This window comes from Dermacentor variabilis, chromosome 8 (assembly GCF_050947875.1).
Source record: "Dermacentor variabilis isolate Ectoservices chromosome 8, ASM5094787v1, whole genome shotgun sequence".
Taxonomy (NCBI): domain Eukaryota; kingdom Metazoa; phylum Arthropoda; class Arachnida; order Ixodida; family Ixodidae; genus Dermacentor; species Dermacentor variabilis.
In genome coordinates this window covers 78,958,384-78,984,356 of record NC_134575.1, presented here as the reverse complement: position 1 = coordinate 78,984,356, position 25,973 = coordinate 78,958,384, and the positions used below count along the sequence as shown (strand labels likewise).

Genomic DNA, 25,973 nt, shown 5'->3' with positions numbered 1-25,973 from the left:
TTTGGCTGGCCAAAACGCCTGACAGGTCTTGGACATCTGTGTCGTTTTTTAATTATTTAACACTACTTTTACGCATTAGGTCAGGCTCAAGTTAGTGTTTTTTTGAAAATCTAGTGTTTTGACATAAACTAAACAAAATTTTGTGGCACCCAAAAGCGTACATCATTCTTGTTGTAGAAGTATCGAGCGATTTCACCTCAATAACGCCAGGGATGCAGGTGAGCGTGGTGAACTCGTACGATGCTGACTCGCTGTGGGTGTCAGTCATGATGTTGAGCAGCGTGGACTGCAACAAAAAGTTAACGAATATTTATGTTGGTTACGAGCAAGACCAACAGCATGAACTTGCAAACGAGGTAAGAATTTCATATTGTGTTGCTTGCATGCTAAAACATAACGTTACTGAGCAGAAAATTGGATGTGGGCTTTCTTTTTCCTAAATTAATCCAGCAAAAACATAATACACATGCCATATGCATTGTAATAAAAGTCGCACATTACAGAAAAACAAAAGGAAATAACATATATAAGATAAAGAGTTAAGGTGGGTCACAGCAACCCAACATTCAACAGCTTCAAAGACCAAACAAAACAGCACCAAAACAGCTTAGTAGCCATGGTGCAAAACATGTGAAACCATATGAGGAAACAAGCACTACGAGGCACTTTCCTGTTTGGTCATTTCTTTATATGGTTTTACATTTTTTACACAATAATAAGTAGCAACAAACTAGCCCTGCAACAGGTAGCGATAAGCTGAACGTGTTGGCACCACAAGAGCAGCTTGTTAATTTCTCAGCAATATCTATATTAAAAGCTTATTTACTTCTCAAATAGCAAGAAACGGAGCGTTCTTACCTTGCCAACCGATGGAAAGCCAATGAGAGCGACACGCGCATCGCCCGATTTCATAACATCGAAGCCTTCCCCCTGAAACGAAATATAAATTTGGTTAGTTGGGCTCTGCATGGCTAACAGAATGCTAATCTCTGAGAGGTCAGCTGGAAACCTCAAGTGTACTGTCCCATAATGTGCAAGGTCTCTCCTACAGATCATGGATTGCGGTTGTAAGCAAAGAGATATAACAAGGTGCATAAAAAAAAACGTACCTCGGAGGCTGCCTATATATGGTGCAATAACATCGTGATTGATGCTGAGCAGCACTAAAGAGGTGGGAACGAGAATAGCTACAAGATGTGTTTCAACTTTCAATGGGAGCTCACTTGGAATGCAAGCTCTCTTTCTGGCAGGACATACTACCACAGCAAACATGACGGTCAGTGAACCACACACACCAGCACACAACCCAAATGGTCAGCACGATTAATCCTCACACCCTTTCCTTTTCATCGTTATGGCCAAAGCCAAGAGATGATCACATTCAAAGTCAGCAATAAACATGTTAGATAAGCAGGCACTGTACTGCCGCAAATGCATTGTTTTTCCTGGTTACTGCTTTCATCGAATTATAGCGGTTATCATGTTATCGCTTGGTGCAAAAGTGCTTTCTGTATCCAAAACTTTGTGAATGTTATTACCAATTTTGTGGTGAGACAGGCTTGTCTAATCAGATTGCATGCGCAACACAAATAGCATTGTACAATTTTAAATCTGCGCTTTAGCACCGGCGATTGCTTTGGAATATGCACTGATGCATGTATAATAAGTGCAGAGACGTGGCCAGTGATTTTAAATCTGATGTGTGATTGCACTTGCTGCAGACATCACTTTAGTGTTGCTTTGCCTTCTGGGTACAAGTTCAACCAACAATAAAAAAAATGTATTTGTTCATGCTGTTTGGCAGTGTTTCAGCTTTTCTGCCATCACTACATCACAATACATTAACAAAAAAGCAGTTTTGTCTCAGTCTTGAAAAAGAAGAAGAAACCAACTAGCCTAATTGTCTTCATTAACTTAAAAAATAGCAAGAATCAGAGAGCCATCCCAGACAGACTTCGCTGATCTAGAAGTTGCAAGGAACTCAGGCTGATAAACTTCTCACTCTTATGCTGAACATAAGGTCAACAACTTTCTTTTACTGTTTTGTCATGCCCTCTTCCGATGAATTTGGGGGAGGGGGCCACATCCTTTGCACTGCCCAGCCGCTAAGCTGCTGTATTCATGCCAGACTCTGCATGAGCTGAAGCATTAGGTCTTTTACGGAGCACTTACTCCACAAAAGTCTGTCATCTCATAAAGCGGTCGTTTAAGTGGCGTGCTGGCGATGCATTCCCAAGAAGCAGTACCCTATAACAAGGCACGATTGGTAGGTGTTGTGTACTGAGCCTGACCACTAAGTTCACTGGAATAGCTGGGCAGTGTCGTGGACTATGGGCATAGGAAGCGCCATCTACGGGCATACAAAAAGGATATGCATTTATCGGCGTTAGCCGGTTGGCCTGTTTTTTTGTGCTGGTTTTGTGCGATGGCGATAAACTCATATTGCCGATGCCCATTTCACGATGAGACCTGTGAGATTTAACAGCAGCTATTCACAGTGAACTTACCTTTTCCTTTGATTTGCCCTGTGGCTCCAGAAGCTGAGTCCTGTACTTTGCTAGCTTGGCCTTCAGCAGGCCCAAGTGGTATTCCGTAGCTGTGCCCAGGAAGACAAAAGCAACCATACTTTTAACACTGCGTGAACATGCAGGCAATGGCTCACTTTGGTTAATTATTTTGTCCTCACAGCCACCGGTGACGCTGTAACGTGAAAGTACTAGGAGAACGCTGTGCTTCCAAGCATTTATGTATTACAATGATTGTTTAGTCGTGCTTACGTGTGCAGGGTACAAAAGTGCGCGGAAATCTGTCAGCAAATGAACACTTAACACAAGAGGATTGTAACGGGTCCTTACGTCTGCAAGCATCACATGTGGCGCCTTTCACAGTGCCAAGCTGCCACTTTTGGGTAAGTGAAATAAACGCGGTAAACTAGTAGCTATTACCCCGATACACTGGACCCTTTAGATCACGATCGCAAGTGCCCTGTGTGACCGGGGTATAATTCTGCGCTCTTCCTTGCGTTAACTGGCGTAGGCGCCTACGTGACAACTGAACTTATATCGAAAGGCGGATGTGGGCTTTGGAAAGCCAAGACAGTTTACTCTTTTCGAAGGTGTGACCATCGCTTTTACTAAACTCCACGAACATGCCTATTCAGTCTATCGCGACGACAGCTGCGTGACAAATATTGCCACGTTCGTAACACACACGTCTCGGCCTTATTTTGACATCGGTCTTACCAACCATTGGGCACAATTCAGTCTGCTGCATCGGCGACGGGCAAAGCGAACAAGCAAATTATACACGCACCCTTATTTTTCTGTGTCCGGGAGATTTCTCTCTCGATTTCGCTGATCTTCTCGAGGATACCCATGTTGACTTGTAACCGCGCGGCGTCCCGTTACAGAACTTGAGGTGGAGCCGTCAGCCGGCACGTTTCGGCGTCAATAGCTGTTATGACAGGCGAGCGTCGTTGCGTATTAACATCCACAAAATCAGTCCAAAAACACGCCGTGGCCGACCCTCACTAGCGAAAAGACATGGTGGACGCCGCCATATTTGACAGCGCTAGGGCTTGTAGCGCCCCCTGTCTTTCAGACGTCTTCTCTGCTTGCGAATGGCAAGTTTTTGTGAAACCAAACGTAAGTCGCAAAAAATTACGAGATCTAAACGTTATCTAAACTTCAATAGTTGCGACAATTCTTGAAGCACAGTGACTTCACGCCCCAAGTACGGTTCACTAATTTCCACGGTCAGTGGAAATTAGTGTGAGAAACTCTACGGTACCATAGAGTTTCTCCCTATTTATTCTGAAGCCAGCCTAGTTGCGGTTCCATTCATTACCTCTGTGTCATCTTCATCTCTCTGTTCTAAGTGGTTCTATTTGTTTGCAAGTGCAAACCTGAATTGGTCTGCCTTTACCTTGGCCTGTTTCTTCTTGACCAATTTTACCCTTTCCCTCATCAAATTGAGGTGACTCCTAGCCCTCACTAACCTATGGTCACTGCACTTCTACATCCTGCACTATGCTGGTATCGGCAGAAAGTATGAAATCAATTTCATTTTTTGTTTCACCATTAGGGCTTTTCCAGGTCCACTTTTTGTTCCAACGCTTCCCGAAGAAGGTGTTCATTATTCGCAGCTTATTCCTTTCTGCGAATACTATCAATAGCGATGATTAATACCTCCCTCCCCCCCTCGAGGGTTCTTAGAATCCACACCGTAGTTGCTAATTCCTTGTTCACCAGCCTGCTTTCCCCCCACTTTTGCATTGAAGTCGGCCATGACTACAGTATAGTACACACCATAGAGTTTCTCAATAGCGAGAAACTCTATGGTACACACTACGGTCGCGCAAAACTGAACCAAAGTCACTGATTGGGTCGTTGTGGCCGCGTGACATGGGCTGTGTTAAAAAAACACAAAAACACACAAAAAATTGTCACTCCGGATAAGTGGATGGATGTTATGAGCGTACCCTTCGGAATGGGGTAGTGGGCTGCGCCATCAAGCCCCGATAATTCTCAAGGGCGCCGCTGCTGGCCAATGCCGCTGGCGTGGAGTTCCTGAATTGCATTAGCGCGGCGGCCGCAACGCGCAGTACGCGAAGTCAGAAAAGGTGTGGAACGTCGTGCGAGTTGTTGGCATTGTGGTGACCGGCTCAAGCGGCGAGCAAGAGCTCGCGAGAGGAATCGCCAATGAGTGGGGAACCGGTGGACGACGGTCTAGTCCGAGTGTGGTGCGATGGATGGTGAGTAGCAGTGCGCGAGGCGCGCGATGCCGCCCCGGCTTTTCTCAAGACGCACGAATTAGCATTGGTTTCGCGCTGTCGCATGACGGGGAATCTTCCGTACTACTACCCACGGAGGCGTGGTCCGTCGCGCATCGACATGGAGTCGTTTGATTTCGTTACAGTTCTTCACTTTCTCATTGGAAGCTGAGCGCTCGTTCATATGTGAGATATCACATTGATAGCAGACACCGCGGTGTGTTTAAGAACCTGTAGATAAAGAATTAGTTTCATAGGGTAGGGATGGAAACTGTTGCAGGCTCCGTTTGGCGCTCCTCCGAAAGTGCAGTAGGGCCGGGGAAAAGAAAAAAAAAAGGGGGGGGGGGGGGAGTGCGCGTAGCTTGACGGCTCTGCCAACATCGATATGTCGTGGCCGCTGATTAGATATAGACGTGGGCCAAGAACTGTTTCGTGACGACGCACCACGGTGCAAATATTTGGTTTCTGTCTAGGGCGTGTGCATCGATTCTGGTTTCCTACGCAGAGCCGAGCTACCCGAAACTGTAGCAGCCTCGTTTTAGCGCTGGAGATGTTTCATGAATGGGTGTGCGGCGACGTACTCCACGCCTGAGCTATTGGAGCGAGATCAGCGTGATAAAGAAGCGGCCGAGCGAGCGAGAGGGCCTTGAAATTGCAGGTCAAGGGAGTCTACTCCCGAAGAATTAGCTTAAGATACATAAACTGGTATATATACTTGAAATCAAGAATGAACTCTTCGGTTGCTGTTTTTCTTCCAGTTATGTAAATATACAGAAAAGAGAGACAGTCTTGTTAATTTTAACTGTCTTGTGATCACACTTTTTGCTGCTTTCATGTGTTCCTCATTGTTCATAGTACCTGATATTTTTTTTTTTTTTTTAAACGCGCCGTTTTGCACTCAACCAAGCATGACTTCAGGACAGGAAGAACATGTCATAACGGGGCACCACCTGTCCCATTTTAAATTTATTCTTTGAGTTTTGTACATGATAACATTTCCATCAAAAACAAATGTTTAACAAAGTGGCCCCAATTGCAGCATTACTTCACAGAACCTGTTTTTTCTTCTTCTTTTGTTTATTCTATGTTACCACATCGCCTTTGTCTCGTTTCCTGCTGTTCCTTGGGGTCTAGCACAATACGAAGCTGAATAATAAGAGCCAATAAGAGTGCTTTGGCAGTAGGAGCCGCTAAGATGAATAATTGCCTTCACGGCACGCGAGGAAACACAATAAGGGTGCCGTGAGACACGTATTGATGCATTAACAATAGTCCAGCTGTGCCGAAGATCGACAAACACCCGCTTCTTTTTCATTATTTTTTTCTTCTTTCTTCCTTATAGTTACGACATGGTGCACTTCGGGCATGCCAATCAACTCCGTCAGGTGAGTCTTTATTTCTCAGCTGCGCATAAACCGGCAGGGAGCAGCAAATGAAGCTTGTGGTTCTCCTGCTCCGCCGGCAAGCCAGTGACAGAATAGTTGTGCTGCTTTGGTGTGCGGCAGTGACCCGATGTAGTCAGTCTTGAGTGTCGAGTGCCTCCTAAATTTTGCTAGGATGAACGTATAATGTACAGAGTGATGCTGAACACTAGGTTGCAGGCTCCACTCCAGTCATGGCTTCCACATTCCAACACAAACGCTCTTATACACAGTCGACCGCTGTTAATGCGAACACACTGGGAAGTCACGGTGGGAAACAATGCATTGCTCTGGAAGGAAAGCTTGTTTTGTTTGACTACGAAACCTTGTCATGGTTAATTCTATTCCCTCCAGAAATCTATCCCCACATGCTCATAGTGGTCACTAGAACCTCAGAAACACAAGAAATTTCGTAGACCGTGCTACTCATTCCTGAGATTGGTGACGGTGACTGCAGCAACCTGTCCTGCAGTGATGATGATGACTTGCACTGTGCCCTAGGCGATGTCTCTTTTGAGGATTTCGTGAACAATGATGATGACGTTGGGATGCATGAGCCACCAACCAAATACATGTATATCTATTGCATTTTTACTGTACTGAAGTGAAGTCTATGGACGACTCTTTCAAGCAGTAAGGGAAGATTGGAATCAATTCATTTTGGCACTGGTCGGTAATTTGACCTTTCGGATAATTTGACCAAGACTTCCGGTCCTGCCATGTTTGAATTAACGGGAGTCGACTGTTACTGCTTATGTTTAAGCGCATGGTAAAAGAAACCTAGGCAGTCAAAATTAATATGGAGCCTTTGACTATGGCATTCCTCATAACCCACTGGCAGCTTCGCAACATATCACTCCACATTTCAAAATCTGTAGAGAACAGTGAAGTAGCACTTAATTTGTGGAGATGCGTATGTGCTTTATACTTGCTTTGTACCAGTGGTCGTTCTGTCCTTGTCTGGATTTTAATCCTTATGCTAGGAGAGTATATTCTCGCATAGTAAGCTGACTAGCCTTGCTCGCTACCCTTACCTGCTTATTGTTTGCATACATCCGTGGATGTGAGTATCAGGACCATGGCAACGTTTAAATAAGAGCTACAGGAAAAAGTTCTTGAAACACGTGCCATGTAGCGTAGCTGTTGGAAAGGAGCAAAACGTGACAAAAAATAGAACTGTGTTTCAAGGATGTCTGCTCACATCTGTTGCTCACATTTTGTTGGGTTTTGAAAGGCTAGGCTTGGCAATAGAATTTGCATGTGGCCAAGGCTTTCCTCATTGATGCAGGCAGCGAGGTGTGAAAATTGCTTGAAGGAAGTTGTGTTGCTGTCTAGACAATCATTTCGTAAACAGGAAGTGATTATGAATGGGCAAGGGCTTTTTTCTTTTCTTTTGTTGGTGCAAAGAAGCAACAATATAATTTTATCTTGTGAAGCAGTCTTATGCTAACTTCAGTTTACTGCGTGCAGCAAAGTTCAGCAGTGTTCTGTATTGGTAGTTAACCACTTTTTTACATGACCAAACCCAAAAGTAACAACATGATCAGAGTTGTTTGCTGGTATATGTTAGGACAAAAAGGCTGTGCACTATTTTCCTAGCTATGCACTTCACTGACAAGTGGCAGCTTCCGTCGTTGAAGAATGCCACATCGTATGTTTAGTTTGTGTTGTATGTTACAGGCTAGCATTTTTTAGCTTTCAGTGGGGTAATTGTTGTGGAATTTATAGGGAGTGTTATTTAGCACACACAATGTCATGTCTGTTTTGTTCCAAAGAGTGAATGTTGTTGTATGCACTTAGTACATTTTGTTACGTTTAGCTGTTCGGCAATGACATTATTTATCTACAAATGTAACATATATATATTTCGTGACCAGAAATACAGCCAAAATTTTTCTTAAAGATGTGCTCATTAATATAATAAAAGTGGTGCACATAAACTATTGTTGTTGTGCTTTACTTTCGAAGTTTATCAGTTTGAGTATCCGGGTACAGAAAAATAAAGCCCCGGCGACTGAAAAATACTATCTGTTGTTCCCAACAAGAGAATTCCGTGAAACAAATGTAAGTGGTAACATGCGAACAACATATGGATGATAATAACAGTTTAATGTCTAAAAAACAAACTATGCTTCTTAAAAGCTAATTGTAATTAAACATTTTCCTATAACTGTTTTGGAAGATACAGTTCATTGTTGGTCACCTTAGCAGTTCTATTTCATTGCTCAGTGTCTGTTTAAATGTCTGTCATAAGCAGTTGCAATTAGAAATACCCTCATTCCTAGTCATTACTTCCGAGTACTGCAAATCACTGTGCAAACCTACCTTCACGTTTGTTAGTGTGGCTTTGCTGTTCTGTTCAGTGTCATGACCATGACAAAACTTTTCTTGCATGAAAGTGCAAGAAAAAGTGAGCTGTTTAATCTTTCTTTAGTAAGATTGGCCAAAACACTAAAGAAGTTGCAATGCATACGTTTTCCACTAAGCTGATTAGCAGGTTTCAGCAAGTGAACTTCCAGGTTATATACTCGTGCATTAAGTGAGGCTTGACTACCCATTAGGCAGGTTTCCTTTGTATTAGTGTGCAGTTTATGCCATTGGCAGGCTTGTCCAATCCACAAAAGAAAACCAGTGAACTAGTTAAAGTAGGTGCACTCACATTACCATGCAGAATTGACATGACCCAGATGCTTGCTACACCTCTTGAAGGCCTTTTTTCTCCCCCATTTAACCTTGGTGCATTCAGGCAGTTTTTGTACATAAGCACAACAGATGGATGAATGAAGTGCGCACATTTTTGAGGCTGCAGGCATAGAGTTTTATGCCTGTGTTGCTGGAGGGAAATCTGGGCACTAGTGTCCTCGCACATTGCCACGGGAATGATGGGTAGAGTATGTGGACTTCGTCCTGCTGGCTTCATCCAATCCAGTGCTGGGTCAAGCGGATGGGAAAGCGATCAGGCAGGAATACTGCACCAGTTCAAAGGCAAAACAACTTTTGTTGTGGCCTCGTTCCCTCTCTTGTACCGTTTGGGCGCCCACTGTTATTGTCTGTTGCCTTCATACAGGCAGTATTCTTGAGGCTTAAGTCTGTAGTAAGCGTGTTCTAGTTTCACAGAAATGGTGGTAATGACATAATGGCTATACCAGCATAAACAGAAATGTTGCGTGGCTTAGGCTATCATGGCTTAGTTAAAGCAGTGGGCTTGAAAGTCGTAGACACCCAGCAAAATGAGCAGTGACATAGAACACTAGACTGCAGCTGTGGAGTTATTGCTAGACATGCTTTAGCTCAGCATGGCGTAAATTCATGCACTGTGAAGCATGCCTTGTGGGGCAGGGGATATGTGCAACTACTGTCGTGTGTCACCACAAGGCATTCCAACAGCCAGGGAGCATGGTTTCTTCCGACACTGCAACTGCATGTTTGCCATGCATTTACATAAAACACACCTTTGAGCTCTTGAGTTATTGCACTTGTGCACTTCGAGCCTGTTTCAAATGCAACGCTTTAACTAAGTCGAAAGTGGCCAAGCAGGCCTCCAGGACCTGCTACGAGCCGCGAGTCAGTCATAAAATGAATCGCTATTTATTTCTTTTGTGAGCTGAGAATTTGGATGGGATCCAATTGGCACGGGCTTTTGTACAATATCTCGTAATCTCGCTTCTTGTGGTCGCCCTTCACAAAGGCCGGAAGAATACATACTATGTTGCTATTTTGTTTGAAAACCTGGCAACAACACTAGAAGCAGGTGTCTGGCTCTGCTGTTTATCTATCATACAGAGCTAGAGAAGGGTGGGATGCTTGGCACTCGTTTTTGGGTCAGCAGTTGAGATAATGCGGGGCTGACGTGGTGTGGCTTAAGGCTTTGACCCTTCTGCGGGTTATCAGACCAGCTTGTCTGCCTTTTTTTCGTGCAGGCCAAGGCTATGGGTGACTACCTGGTCGTGGGAGTCCACACAGATGGTGAGTAAATTAAAATAAATGCACCACAATCTCGGAGGGTTCTTGAGACCTTTTGTTCTTTACAAATGGCATTGAATACGGATACTGGCAATTATTCGCTACAATGGAAGTTTAATCAATCGCTTCTATTTACATAAAAACCAAGGGTGCAAAATATGAGACGGTAGTTATAAACTATAAAAATTTTTGTTTGCATGGAGCTGTCTGTTTTACTTACAATAAAGAAAAAAAGGGGGGGAAAATGCACATGGTAAGCTAGTGAGTGAACTAAAGGCTGCCTTCAGGTTAAATTTGTCAAACCGAAGGTGTCATCCTTTCGGTTTGGGGAGTGGCCATTGACTATTTGTGTGAACTGATGGCAGCATTGACTGCAGTGTTGGGATCACAAGGTCAAGTGGGACCAAATGTGGTACAAACTCAGTTCTGCATGTACACTCTGTGGAATTCCAAATGTTATATTTCATCCGCTGAAAATACTTGAAAAGCCTTTTGGATGTTTTGTTTTCCTGTGTGCATGACACAAAAAAAGTGCTAAAAAGCATGAAGTGAAATTTAGCAGTATTTTAGATGTTGGCCTAGTTTAAAAAAAAAATTGAGCAGGGACCAATGCATTATTGTCAAATGATAGCTTCCTGATAGATACATTTCCGAGGCACTTATTGGTTAGCTCTATCGGTGAATGGTATGAGGCGTGTGGATGCCGGGATGCATCGACATGACAGGGTGCATTCAGCAGATCGTCTCTAGCTACACCATGTGCTGAGACGAAAGCCATGTGAAAGTATCTATTTTCCCTGCGCTTGTGGTTACACGATTGGACATGCTGTTGCTGGTGTCTCGCAAAGCATGGCCCTTGCTGTAAAGTGCACTTAAAAAAATTTTCAACCCTACGTTTGCATGTCAGTGCTAGAGCATAGGGTGTTGTGTTTTACCACTGAAGCCCAGATCATATGTGCTGGTAGTAAATCCAGAGTAAAGGTAAAAATAACAAGTTGGGTGGCATCTGCTGCTACCCCGCTTCAAAGGGGATGCCGATAATGACAATCCCACTAGGGCTGTTTACACAACTGAAGCTCCACCTGTGAGCGACGAGTTTACACTGTCTTGGCAGTAAAACTTCCTGTTACAAAAGAAAATCCCATGTATTTACCTGCATTTTTGTTAAAATCGCATATCTGCTTCTGGAATTTTTACTACTTCTGCCATTTTTGCATCACACGGCACGTTCACTCACAATTGCTGCCATATATGTCTTAATGTAAAGAATCGAAACTATGCCGCATCCAAAATAACATAGCATAGGTCACACAAATCCTACCAACAATGGTTTTGTTGACTATTAGTTTATTATGCAGACCTTCTATAGATCACACATGCAAAAATGAAAAAAAAATTTGGTTCAACTCTGTGAGCGCCTTCCTTCTCCGAAGCTTCCATCATTGCAGCGGAAAAATTTTGTGCTTCTGCTTCTGAACACGTGCAGTTTGACAGCTGTGCTGATATCTGTGATAAGAGAGATATGCTTGCGTCGGGTCATGTTCTTGGCCTTGGTTGAAACCTGATGCGTCTGTTGGCACGTGGCGTTGGCACTCCACCAGCTCTGTTCTCCGATGTTAGGCTTACTTGTGTTTTTTGGATCGCAGACGTTTGGATAGAAAAACAAATCGATTGACAAAATATTCAGCTCCAAAGGTGTCACTCTTGCTCTTTTATAGCTTACTTGATGCCTCTTTTTCCCTGTTACTTGCATCTTCTGTCCTTCGTTGGTGCTTTTGCCAGCAAGCTTGCCAATGTTTTTTTCTTTGAAGCTAGTCAGCTGTAGAGGAAGCACCAACTCAACGTGAGCGTAGCACTTTTTTGTGCAAAACAGTCGCTCTTAACTTTCGCGCAGCCTGGCATCTTCAATGCGTAGCATTCCAAGACCTCTTGCACTTTACATTTTGGGCACATTTTGGACTAGCACTGACAGAACAGTTTGGACCTTGTCCGCCTTATCTTTTTAAAGCATTATATGAAGTTTCAGACTCTCTAAACCCTTGAAAAAAAAAAAAAATACTGGGAAGCGCATCAGAGTGTCCTAAATAATTTAATGTACTCAACATTTTATTTCTATAAACCAGTTTCACTTTTGGTATCCACGAACGAGGTTGATGTGTCACATGACTTGCTGCCTTGCTCCGTTCTTGCAATGGTGCACCCATTGGAGCAAAGCTAGAACTAACGCACGGCCCTCTTGCTTGTTGCTGCACAACATTGCCAAGTTTTGCTGTGTGCCGTGATGTTGCGATAGTGTGTATGATGCCACATCCGGCATTACGAGACCAACTCTAGTATAAAATTAAGGTAGCAAGTGCTTCTTCCCGGCCTTCGTGCCTGCCAGGTGTCACACTTTTACCTGCCAGAAGTGTCTTGTACAATTTCTACGATGGAACTATGTGTCGTTGCTCCTTTACGAACAGCACTGAAGGACAAGTAGCAGGCCTTTTGTGTGCAAAGATCTCTTTGAAATGGTGACAAGCTTCTTATGCACTTGGCATGCAGTAGTGAAACTGAAGACAAATTGCACCTGCACCCGTAATGCTTCTGCTCGCCTACTTGGGTGCTGCTTTGTGTGCTCTTTCTTTGATGGCTTTGCTCGCGCAGACCTCCATCCTTATCTGTTCAACCCATTGTTTCTCTTTTGCTGGGCATGCATTTTTTTAGAGTCCTGTTCTCTCACTGCCTCCTTAATCGCTGCTCATCTCTCTTGTATTGTTCGTGCAGGCCATGACTGAGGTCCTTCTGCGAGTGCTGAGGCCTGATGAAATGCTGTGCATTTAAACATTGTGATGTAGCTCACATAGCCTTTACACTCTTTCTCTGCTTCTCCGTTCCTCCTTTTGTGTGGGGACTAGCATTTGAGAGTTGTCCTTATTCAATTAACCCACACAAAGCCCAATGTATCATATGTGAAATGCTTAGCTTCATACTGCAAAATGGTGATTTATGTGCATGAAACTTAAAAGCTAGAGCTATAGTACTAGTACTTTTTTTTATAGGCTGGGGTGAAGTTTCACTTGGGGATAGCTTATGAAACAGGTTGCGTAATAACTATTGCACTAATTAACTTATCAGACAGACAGTAATATTTTCTTTCTTTCTTTAATGTATTTCTAATGACCAGGAATAAAGGTGACCAAGTTGTTATAATTTTCCTTCATGTGGAATGGCATTCAGGCTTTCTGGGAATAAGTAACCTTGGACAGTGCATCGCTCCTTCCACATCTCACCGTGGCAGTGCTGGTTCATCTCAACTTTCACTGTTTTTTATTGGCTTTTTGGTACCGGCTTTCTCTTGTGCCTGAATATCAGCCGTATTGTACAGTGCAGTCCGCTGTTAAAGGGAACACATGTGAGTGCAGAGCAGGTTTTCTCATCTGGTTAGTGTACAGTTGCCCAGCTTTGCCGCAGATAATTTGTGGCTGGTAGCACTGCCACCTTTCTGTGCACCTGCACGGTGCATTGACGTAGAATCTGCTGCCACTTGCAGCTAGAGTGCCTCCAGAGCGAGAGCCGTGCATTACAGCATTACCATTATCAGTGGACAGCACTGTACTTTTTAAGCCGTATTCCAATGAGAACGGGAAAACTTTGCTGAACAGGAACCAGTGATTAAATGCTTACCTCAGGAAGGAAGTAGAAGGAGAGCTGGGCTTACAACTGTAAGTGTACTGCCTGTCTACTTTTGGCACTCTCTATAGTTTTGGCTAAAATTTACATACCCCCCCACCTTTCTTTTTTTAAATAGATGTTCTAACCTATTAATTTCTGCACAAGTGCCGGATTGGGGCTAAAGTGTGATTGTGGCATTGCCAGTGTTGTTTTACTCTCCTATGTGCGTGTGGCAAGGCCCTCTTGGAGATAGCATGTGCGCATAACCCGGATGGAGGCAGGTCACATGACTGGTTGTGTGGACATGGGTCACACTTGAACGCAAGCAATCCAGGATGCACCTCTTGAGAGAGCTGCACTCGAGCATGCTGATTAGGGTTTCACGAAGGGGGGGTTCTGAGGCCCGAGAAGATGGACAACACGAGTTCGACATCCGACCTATCTTCCCCACCAGGATGTTGCATGATGCAGATGTGCTGCTAGGAATGCCAGCCATCAATCTTATGAAAGCCTTGGTCGAAATCCGAGAACTTGGATTATAATGGCACTTCACAACCGAGAGACCAGAGTTTTCCGAAAAGAAGTTCTTCGTGTGGCTATTTTTCACTGTCAACACGTTTTCACTGTCTGTACTTTTTTCTTTTTCTTTTCAAGAATAGAGCTCTTTCAAAGGGATAGTTAGTGGGGAAGGTTGGTTTTAGACAGACATTTTTAAAAATCTTTATTCTTTGAATTATGTTGCTGAGAACGTGTGTATATGTGTAATGTTATTTGCTTATTTTGAATATGAGGTCTATCTTTGTTTAGTCTGTTTAGGCTGACAAAGCACATTTCAAGAACGTTCATTTTTTCTTCTTTGATGTGAAAATGTTGATCGCTGCCAGGGAAATTGAAAGCTCATTTTGAATTCTCCACCTAAATTGTAGCGTCAAGGACATTTGTGCGACCAAAGTCACAGATGTCATTGTCATTTTGCCGCAGCACACAGCTAAACTACAGACATGGTGAAGGCACAGGGTAGCATGTGTACTTTTAAGAAAGGCTCTACGTTCCCACAGAGGTTTGAGCTATTACATATAGCAGGCCACAATGCAAAAGCTAAGCAAGTATATAGCGCCCCCATGGAAGCCTCGCTGCACACCTTTCCCAGTGCAATTGTTCTTGATCTGTGATGCTTTCTAAAGAATAAAATACAATCCAACCCACTTATGACGGTGTTAAAATAAAAAAATACCCTAATCCCATTGTTATAACCGATAATTGTGAACGAGTTACACGAAAAAAAGCAGGGAGGACGAGCATCCAAACATTTTAAATAGACAGAAAGAAGTACAGTCGAACGCCCACTTGTAGCATTACTGGTTTCTGCAATATTTGGATGTAACACTGAGCAGCTGCTGCAGTGTTAACTTTTGTACGCACTCTATGGTAAAATGAATTGTTCACCAAAAAGCTCCCACGCCACGTTGTCAGCTATAACAGTTCAATCTGGCTACGTGGTGTCTGCACCAAAAGAAAAAAGAAAGTGACATCTGGGAAAATAAAGAACTGGCAGAACCCATCTCACGTTGACTGTAGACAGACGGTGATGTGCTAGCATCGAATCAGTACGGTGACACAAAGTATTGCTACCGTCGAAACAAGTCGTGTGTGAGGTGTGTGCTTCAGTGGGGCACGCCTTTCCCATTTTGAGGATGATTTATTGGCATCCCCTTTGCAACGGGGTGCCAATAAATCACCTAGCCTGCTTGAGTTGATCAGGTGTGCTATACAGGCTTTTCATTCTTGCATTTTTGTATACATCTCCTTAAACTCCATGGCGGCCGCATTTCGATGGAGGCGAAATGCGAAAACACCCGTGTGCTTAGATTTAGGTGCACGTTAAAGATCCCCAGGTGGTCGAAATTTCCTGAGTCCTCCACTACGGTGTGCCTCATAATCAGAAAGTGGTTTTGGCACGTAAAACCCCAAAATTTGATTTTTCCTTAAACTCCTTTCTCTTCCTCAAAACTTCTCTAGCTACCTTGCACGGCTACCTAAGCCTGTACTGGATCTGGTCATATCAATCTCTTTCCAGCTTTTTTTTTTCTCCCCAATTCTCTAATTATGTCTTGCTTAGCTGGACTGCTGACTGGCAGATGCTTCCGTCCACTTTAAATCCAAGCACTTCTGGAAGGCGAACGTTACTTACGGGTCTTACTGGGTGGATCCCTCCGCATTCCATTAAGGTGCGCTGAGCAGCCTCCATATTTTTGCTGCAGAATATGCACGCCTCATCTTGTTGCGAATACTACTTGTTCCGGTATTATTGTCCTTAGGCAACCAGCTCAAGTCTCGGATAGTATGGCACTGCCCTTTGTGTTATCATACAGCTTCTCCCTTCTCATTTCTTTCATCTCATTCTTGTAAATCTCCATGGTCTTTTTTGTTTCTATCATTTACCATCTTCATCCCTTACAGACGTTTGCGAATTTTCAGTTGGAGCTCCGAGTGCTCTTGCATGGCTTCAGAGTCTTTTTGGGGCGCCCTTGTCTCTTCTTTCTCGCCAATGTTGTGCACCCAATGTTCACTCCTGCTGCTTGAGGCTGAGGATTTGATTCCCAGTTGCGGTAGCAGCACTCCTGTGGGAGTGAAATGCAAAAGCGTTTGTGCACTTCGATTAAGGTGCACTTTAATGGTCAGAATTAATCAGAAGCCTCGCCCACTTTGGTATCTGCCCTAAGCTCCGGTGCAGCTTTAGGGCTCCAAACCCCACAAATCAGTCACTCAATTGTCAAGAAACATATCCCAATTGCTCAGCTCCTGTGGTAATGGCAAGTGCTTGATGACCTGCTTTGCTTGTGCCCTGCAATGCATGCAATTGGGGTGAAGATGGCAGTAAAAACTAGATGCACTGACAGCTACAGCAGTCGTGTGACAAAGTTTTCAGAGACAAATTGCTGCAGTTCCAGAATGATGCATACTTATACACACACTTCAAGCGAAGCTTGGGCTCGCAAGTTTCGACATGGTCACGCCAAAACCCTGTTGCTTCCAGAGTAGAGCAGCTGTGGGAAAAGGCGGTTTGGTGAGCTGACAGCGTACAGCCCTGGAGCACAAGTCATTAGCAAGGATTCCAGCTGCATAGGCGTGGGCTCACGGCACACACACAACCAATCAGCCATTTTGCTTCGGCCAGGGAGGGAAAGGGCAGGAAAGGGTTTCGGGTGCACTGTGCCGGCTTTGTTTCCATTTCGTTAAGTTTCAAAAAACGGATGGGACGGCCGGGCATTGTGTTTTCCCCCGAGGAAAGGACAAGCAGTGATGAGAACTCGCCCATGAAAGGGCTTGCCGTCGGGACACCGATCCAGCCGTTAGAGCCGCCCGAGCCCCGGCAATCCGGCAGTAACGAGAAGATCCCGAGCTGAGGGAGCGGGAGGCCAAAGCAATCCAGCACCATTATCTGTGGGTTACTTAGCTGTGACAAAGGTCAGGTGCATGTAGGACAAGCTTCACTTACCCCCATTTTTTTTGGGGGGGGGGGGTGGTGGTAATTTTTTAGATTTTCTTTTTATTATTATGGGGGGGGGGGCCTTGTGGCCTGAGCTTTGAGTTAAACAGAATGCTAATGTAATTTGGGTTAGGTTCACTGCAAAGAATTCAAGCTCGTTACAGTTAACAATCTCCACTAAAGCATCTCCCATAGCCCCCATGTTTCTTTAGGATCAGTAACGATCACTGCATATCTTCATGTGTGTGCAGACTCGAAGTAGCAGGGTTTCTGTTGTCATCTTTAGTGTGGCTTGACGTATATATTTCACATTTATGGCTGCGTTTGTGGTCACCAGACATGCAGTGCAGCCAAGTTGCTTTCGGGCAGCCGTTTGTGCAGTGCATCCGAGGTCCTTGACCTTTGTTATTGGCAAACCCAGTGTTATCAATACTCTTGTCTCCCTTGTCTGAGGCATCATGGCGCAACTGTGATAGCGAATGTCAAGGACTGGGACATTTTCTGCATTGTTCCGTTTGCCATTCAAATCTTGGCTGTTCTTCCGACTCGCGAGATGTTGCAATGGTTGTATGTGTTTGGAAACTATTGTCTTCTGACACTCAGCAGGATGTTGCAAGTTTGGTTCCCGACCATGGCAGCCACATCTCGATGGTGGCAGAATGAAAAATGCTCGTGTACTTGCATTCAAGTGCACGTTAGAGAACACCGGTGGCCGAAATTAATCCAGAACCATGACATCTCTCGTATCCCGCCGTGCAGTTCCGGGACGTTAACCCCTACAATTTAATTTTATTTTTGCTTATAAATATTGACAAATGCACGCAGTCAAGTTGGCTTTTACAGTCTTATAATATATAGAGTACTGGAGCACTGTGCCCCCAGCTTGCCCCAAGAATGGAGAATTGTTGGGCAGAACAGCTGTTCACTGTGTACAACTGTGTAAACATGACTTGTGCACGTACTTGCGCATTCTGTTCTTTCTTTAGTTCGAGCAGTCTGCAGTACTGTGGGCAGACCAGAACGTGAGTAGTGTGGAAATATGGGTGTGAGGCAATTATGATCAGTTGGGACCTTTCGTGACTGGCTGTGAATGTATCGCTGCTTTTTAAGGTTTTAGAATGTGGAGTTATGGTATGGCAATTCAATCAAGCGACATGTTTCTAATAGCATTCTGTTAGGATGGTTTGCAGTATTTTAGTGTGTTTTGGCAGATTGAGCATTTTATTGGAGAATAGCACTGCATTGGAATACTTGTTGGAAGTTACGACACATATCGTTATGAAAAAAAGAAAAAGTGCTGAACTGAATTGATCACTGTTAGTTCCACTTCTTATCAGCAGATTTGCGGTCATTTTTTAAAACTATGGTGATGTACTTGTTGCCTTTACTGTTCCTTGTGCAGTTGGTGTGCATAGTATAATGCCTTTGTCAGTTTACCTCTTATTTTGTGTTCTTCTCTTCCGTGCCTTTCCGTGACCAGAAGAGATCAAGAACCACAAGGGACCACCCGTGTTCACCGAGCAGGAGAGATACAAGATGGTTCGAGCCATCAAGTGGGTTGACGAGGTGTGTTGTGCAGGATGTCTCGTATCCAGTGTGCCAGGCAGCAGCATTCTGCTGCACACCTCCCCCCACTCCTCCCACCTCTTTACCTTCAAGTGCCTACGATTACTGCATAGCGAGGTTTTAATGATTAATCATCTTCAAAGGTATTAACCTGTGGCATACTAACGTAATCTTGAGTCAACTCTGCTGAGCTTTACATGTCTCATTTCTGTGGTGATGGAACAGAATAGTCCATTGCATTGCAGGAGGTGCATAAGTTTATGTATCTGTTGCCATGTGCTGAACTGTAGGATGATATGATGACTGTTTGCCTAGGTATCCCTTCAGTGTATTTAGGGCTAAATGAATGGAATTCAATGAAACAGGCACAAGTGTGAGCTTTTATTGTATAGCGTTTTTTCTTAAAGAGAACGCATAGCCTTATATGCATGGTACAACCTTGGGTGTATGTGTGCATGCATGTGCACATGCTTTCCAGAGACGACGGGTTTTCGTCACTTTTATGTTCCTGTATGTTCACATTTTGGTGAAATCTTCGCTTTCTTCCATAGGTCGTCGAAGGCGCACCCTACATCACGACTCTAGAAACATTGGACAAGTACAAATGCAACTTCTGTGTTCACGGAGGTAAGATTTTGCATATTGTTGCAGCTCTTGAAAAACTGATAGAAAAACTGATACCTATGTAGCTGATACCACAAGACTGAAAACGTACCTCCAACTTGAATGCGAGGTGTTACAAGACTCAGATGCTCTGCTCAAAAGAAAGATTGCATTGCAGTTATTTTTTATCCATAATTTAAGCAGTGGTGGTGAAAGAATGTTATGTACTGTGAGGTGAAGGAACAATAATCGTGTACAAAATACAAAATAAAGACTTTGGGAAAGTGTAATTTTGGTGCATGCAGTGCTAGAGTCAGCGTGGTAAAGACGTCTCATGATTGCCTACCGAGGCCTTGTTTCTCAGGTGCAACATATAGACAGTAATGCCAAGAGAAAAAAAAAATTTGACAGACACACTGCCAAGTACCGTATTTTCTGGTCTATAGGTCTCACCTTTGTGTAAGTAGCACCCTCCTCAAAAGCGCACTTTTTCTGAAAAACACTTGTATAAGCCGCCCTGGTGTATAAGGTGCACCTGTTCAATCGGTAAGCAATATAAAAACTCGTTGAAGATCAGGTCGTGAGAAAGTGCGATGGAAATACATGCTTGCAGTGGCCGCTGGTTCTGCACGCACTCCGCGGTAGGTGGTGCCGACAAATATTTGAGCGCCTTTTAACATCTAGACAATACTTTTCAGAAGTATTTTATTCTGATAGCATAATCAATGCTATTGATAGCTTACATGACGGCGTTTAGTTGAAGTAATCGAAGTCGTCCTCCTCCAAGTCGCCTACAAATAATGCAGCTACTTTTCCGCTGACACGTGGCTAGCAGCTTCATGGTTAGTGAGGCTGTGACGACACATGCAAAGCACGCAGCAACCACGGCAATGAGTGCAATGAAGTGTGGTTGCTGTGCATGTCAGAAGGTGACGAGCGGTAGAACGTCATTTGATGCCCGCTCAATACAAAGGGTGTAGCCATGGCATCTAGTCCAATTTTGGCTGTATATAAGTCGCACCATTCTGTAAGATGCACCAACGAAAATTTCAGAAAAGAAAAACGCAACTTGTACCCTGGAAAATACGGTACTCATATGTACTGTGACAACTGTTTGCTGATACAGAGGATTCACTTCAACTGTTCAAGGTCCACACATTGAATAATACAGTGTAATTTCTTCTGTTTTGTTGCACATTCAACAAGTTGACCAACAAATAATAGGTTGTCACAATAAGCGCTTAAATTTCACGATCTAATTCGATAGTCAGACATGTAAGGGAAGATGTCGTCCAATACTTTTTTTTTTTCAAAGAGCACTAAGAGTATTGCATTGCCAGCTGACCTGTCAGCTATTTCTGGACAGACAAAAAATGATTCTGGTATTTGGTAATCCACTGACTTCTCTGCATACATTTTGGGCTTCATGTGGGAATTAAGGCACTCAAGCTACACAGCTAAGAGCATGAACTAAGAAAAATAATTGCTGCATGTTTGGTTCCTTAGCATTGAAGCACATTGAATCACTCAACCACTTTCAAGCACTCACTTTCAACCATCTCAGAGTTATGCCACTGAAGCAAACAAAAAACAATCGGTTGCAGATGACATCACGTTGGATGCTTCTGGAGAAGACACCTACCGCTACGTCAAAGAGAGTGGTCGTTACAAGTGAGTTCTGTGTTTAACATCACCATTATCTCTCTAATGCCAGAAAGTACTATATCTGCTGCATATTGGCTTTGTATGCATTGCAGCATATTTTATTCAGGCTTTACCAGCATAATTGCATTTTCCAGATTCACAATGTGATCAAAAACTTTGACCAGTATTGCCACTCGTTCTGCTAGTGTTTAACCAATCTGATTATTTTTTGTACTGGCACACAATGCACACAACAACCGCTACTCGCAACATAATTTGTTGATAGGCTAGTGAGATTCATATTCTTTTGTAGAGAAGCATAAGGAGGCAACCACATGCGTGTGACCTTCAAGCGATGGCAACAGCGTGGCAGCTTGTCGTGTCATGGTGTGGGGGCAAACACATGGGTATGACATCACGAAAATAAGTTCCAACAAATTTCTATGGTTACCTGATTAAGCACAATCATAGGCCCATAAATGAGAATGTGCCATGCAGGCAACATTTTAACCAGAATGTACTATGTATAGTTTTAATGCACTGTCATCACCAGCAAAAAAGTGTTCTGTGGTACTGGTGGTAAGCGGGGACCAGCTCTTTGGGACCAAAAATCAGCCCAGAAATGGCATTTTTAATCTCTTCATTTTTGCATTCCGGATGCATTTGGCACGTCTCCAAATTTTGGTCACAATATACTGAAGATTTCTTCTGTTATTGCGACCTCAGTAACGTCAAAACGTTGCTAGTGCTTTGTACTCTGTGTGAGATTATGCTAAGTGAAGGCTGAGCTTAGCATTTATTTTTTGCAGTCATAATGAAGAGCAAGTAGTAAGAACGAATTCAGGCCAAAGCAGGCGGTTTGGTTCCTGCCATGTTGTTTCGCGATTACGGTGGACAATTGTGGTTTTGCAATTACGGTGGCATGTTGTTTCGCAATTGATATGTGGGTTTCCAGACAACTAGGAAAATGTTTCTGTTTGGCCCAAAACTGGCAATGCAACAAGCAGTGGCAACGGATCGCCCTCTGCGACGGCCAGACTTGTTGCTGTCACTTGAAAATTGCATGCATGTAGCTGCGCCTTAACCAAGGAGTGAAACCATGGCGGTTGCAAGAAGACGTAATCCACTTGTTGCCCAGAGAAAGTTTTTTTTTTTCGAGAGACACTACCTCTTTTTGTGATACTGATAGTGAAAGCTTTCTGGTACAGCAGTTACTTGCAGAATGTATTTTCACTTCCACAATGACCTCGTAAGTTAATTAGTCGCATTGCATTTGTTCACCCTGCAGAGAGTGCAAGCGGACAGCAGGAATTTCAACCACAGATCTCGTTGGCCGGTGAGTGCTTCCAGCTGCCATTCTTTCAATTGCACTGTCCCTATATATTCTCTAGGATTACATGTGATAGGTATGTCTGGCACCCCATGTCTTAAGAGTTGTTCATTTGGGCTTGCACGTTGTGAGGGGCTGCACAGGAGCGTTAGACTTTACCTTTAAGCTGATATGCGGCTGGTGGCGTACTCGACCTAGATCTTCGTTTCTTCTCATATTGTTTTTTTGTCTGCCGCTCTGTTTATAAAAACTTGTCAGTGCACTAGGTGTACCGAATATTCCATGTCATTCTTGATGCTGTTGCTTCGTTGATATTGCATCTTGCGCACTAGGCCAGCACTACGATGCCCCCCTTTTCCTCTTGTGTAGTTACGCGTGCTGCACGGAATAGGTTGCTGTGGCATTTTGCTGCTACTGTGCATGAGTTTGCAGGTATGATTTAAGGTCGTGGCAGCTACATCCTAAAGGGCAAAGTGCAAAGTGCTTGTCTATTGACATCTCGGTGCATGTGATCTCCTGTAGCATGAAGTGATCCACATTAAAAATGATTTGGTTGAGCCTTCACATGTAGTTGCAGTCATCTCCATTACATCAAATGCAAGGTAGTGTGTACCGAATGCAGCTGTGTTGATACTGTGCCTGATCACCATTTCTGATCTCGCATAGTTATTACTGCATCTGAATTTCGGTAGTGTCCACTGCTGGGTGTGGGGGGGGGGGGGGGGGCGCCTACAAGTGGGTCATATTTGCTGGACAAAATGGGGTAGTACAACTGAAGAAAGGAAGGAAGTTCACATGCAGGATATTTGTTTTAAAGTATTGTACGTGCACTTTTGCAGCATGCTGCTGATGACCAAGCAACATCACCACAGAGGTGCCAAGGAGTATGGTGTGGACAAGGAGCATGCAGGCAACATCAGCAAGGTCTGTTCCTGCACTTGACTGCCTCCATGGCTGCTTATAACTTTTTATACCAGGCACTTTCTTGGTGCTCAAAAATATTTCTTAAAGGGGCCCGTGACACCAAATTCTCGAGCTTGAGTTATGTACTGCATGTTAAACTGTGGCTGTGCCACAGCAAGCTGTAAAAATCTGAGCACATTCGGTGCAGCAGAAAGCTTGTGTTAGAACTTTTTTTGTTGTACTGCAGTTCAGCCAGGCAGCAGTGACGTGTGACGAAATTAAGTTAGTTCTGCATGGTGGATACGATGAGTATGCACAAGGTTGTAGTTTTTGCATCTGCATCCCAGCGGTCAGCCCGCAACGTCTTCTCCAGGCGTTAAATAGTTTATTCTGTTTTTCTCGCCCAAGCGAAATAGTTGCATACACAATGCACTGTGATGCTCTTGCCTCCCCGTTAGATGCCAGAGCATGCGGAGCGAGAGAATCCAGCACGGCGCTACTTGGTTTTGAGATGATTTGGAGCAGATGACGTAGCAGTGGCCCCACACGTCTAAACATGAAAGAAGGGCTGTTGGTGTGAGGGGCTTAGAGCCTGTGATCTGAAGTTGAGATCTTGGGTAAAAATTGCACTGACAGCTCAGTTTTTTTTTGTATGTGTGTGTAATCAATGAGCTCTGCCCGGTTACAGCGATAAACAAAGAATAGTTGGACGACTATGCCGTGGCCTCATGAACTTGATGTCTGTGGTTTCGGCGCATGTTTGGTTGTCCTTTTGATATTCTGGAATGGAGCGGTGATCGAACTTTTGTGAACAACCAGTCTTGCCAGTAGGCACTCCGAGGCCTTTAGTGGCACGAAGGCAAACTTGAATTCTGTGTTTTTACATTGATTGCAGTTGTCTTGACGTGGCAGACCCTGCTCAAGCAGAACAACTGCAGTTCTAACACCTTATGAATTCCTTTGTTCAGAAGTGTGCCTGCATTAAAAAACTGGACGTTGATTAAAACATAAGCGTTTATGTGGAAACATGTAAAAATATGTTGAGAGCATTTTCTGGCTAAGGAATTATTTCTTCTGCTTTTGTGCTTGTTGTAAAATATTTGCTGTAAATAGAATTGTGTATGACACTAATTTGTAGAGCTGTGCATTTAAGCCTGGTGTTACCATGTTGGCATTCCCTTTTACTGTCGTCGATATGCTTAATCCTTAACCTACTTGATAACGTCAGATTTCACTGAAACTGGTTTAGGTGTTCAGTGTCATGGAGTTTTTGAGCACAGTTTCTAAATATAATACTGACAATGCAGGAGCTGCAGTCAGTATGTGCACAAACAACGGTAGTGCTTGAGGCACTGGTATGGATAGTGCTTGGTACATACTGGTACTGGTACTTGGTACTGTGTTTTTCCTTCCTTGTGTCAGTGTTTCTATCCATCTTATCCCATGGTTGGGGCGTGGTCGGGCGACGATTTGAGGTTTTCGGTATTAAGTGATTTTATTGTTGTTTGAATGGAAGTCATGGAACCAAGAAAGCTTAATTTATCAAACAATCCCATTGTTTGTTTGTTTATTTATGCTGTTGTTAGCCCTGATAAAAAGCCATTACTGGAGCAGAAGTACAAGTTATACTAACTGGCAGAGATCTTATATCACGTCATTTCATAGCAGCTAAGAAAGCGATGACATTACATATGTAACACAGTAGGCATATGTAGCCATGTGTAGTACACATGTGGCAACAATTGGAAGCAAGCCAGAGTTGCAGCCAATAGTTTCATTTATCTAAGTTTCATTCATCTGAAGTTCGCTATATCATGGACGAGACGGTTTTAATATTCTAATCTGTCACTGAGTATTGTAAATTGCATGAAAAGTTTGTTTTGTATGCACTTTTGCTAAATTTCTACTCCCCGGGTGGGCCTAGCCAGGTGACGTTGAGTTTACTCGCGTCTATTGTGGACCAAATAAAGTTGTTTCCCTCACCCACTCATTCACTCACTCCCATAATTTGTGCAAGGAGGCATTCAGTGCATAGGTTTTTTGCTAGAATAATGCATAACAATTTTCTTTTCTTTTGGGTTGGCATCAAAAGATGGAGCTAGTTTTGCATTGCATATATATGGGTAGAAAACGAGCTGATAGAGCCTAGGGCGCTATAACGTAAAATTATTCCACAACTTTTCCATTCCAATTCTGCAATCAGCCCACCGTGATTGGTCAAAAACCTTTTTGGACCACCCCCACTTCACCTGTCTGTCACGCGATGTCACGAAAACCGCAATAGCTCCCCATCTGATATGACGTGTACACACTGATTATGCATAATTTGACCCAACAAAACAAAAATAGTTATTTCTGATTCGAGGCCTTTTTGCCATTAGCCCTAGGCTATGGGTCAAAAGTTTGCGGGCTGCACCCACTTGCCTCTCACGCGACGTCACAAAACCGCAAAGACTTACCGCTACAAAGTGACGCGTACACGTTAAAGATGCATTAATATGCCGAACAAAACTGAATTTTCTTCTGAATAGCCGCAGGCTGCCCCATTCAAAAAGGAATGAAAGATGGCTGCCGCCGATCACTCCGGCACTGGCTTACTCGGCCCTACCGGAGAGCATGGGTTTATTT

At 43.8% G+C, this 25,973-nt stretch overlaps 2 protein-coding genes across 3 annotated transcripts in view; one reads left to right on the top strand and one right to left on the bottom strand.

Moving 5' to 3' along the window:
• LOC142590360 (developmentally-regulated GTP-binding protein 2) overlaps positions 1–3,587 on the bottom strand; it is a 28,232-nt gene extending 24,645 nt beyond the window's left edge. Inside the window, exons 1-4 of the mRNA XM_075702424.1 lie at positions 3,313–3,587; positions 2,508–2,596; positions 859–930; positions 197–286 (exon numbers count right to left, since the gene is read on the bottom strand). Coding sequence (XP_075558539.1) covers positions 197–286; positions 859–930; positions 2,508–2,596; positions 3,313–3,376 — 315 coding nt within the window. The 5' untranslated portion in view covers positions 3,377–3,587. The remainder of the gene's footprint in view (positions 1–196; positions 287–858; positions 931–2,507; positions 2,597–3,312) is intronic.
• Positions 3,588–4,537: 950 nt separating this feature from the next.
• Positions 4,538–25,973, top strand: part of Pect (phosphoethanolamine cytidylyltransferase) — a 39,895-nt gene continuing 18,459 nt past the window's right edge. The window contains exons 1-8 of one of the 2 annotated variants that reach the window (XM_075702422.1): positions 4,538–4,753; positions 6,114–6,156; positions 10,113–10,158; positions 18,780–18,865; positions 19,417–19,492; positions 21,073–21,139; positions 22,401–22,448; positions 23,282–23,366. In XM_075702422.1, the coding sequence (XP_075558537.1) occupies positions 4,701–4,753; positions 6,114–6,156; positions 10,113–10,158; positions 18,780–18,865; positions 19,417–19,492; positions 21,073–21,139; positions 22,401–22,448; positions 23,282–23,366 (504 nt within the window). In that variant the 5' untranslated portion in view covers positions 4,538–4,700. The remainder of the gene's footprint in view (positions 4,754–6,113; positions 6,157–10,112; positions 10,159–18,779; positions 18,866–19,416; positions 19,493–21,072; positions 21,140–22,400; positions 22,449–23,281; positions 23,367–25,973) is intronic. The other variant, XM_075702423.1, reaches the window with a different exon arrangement.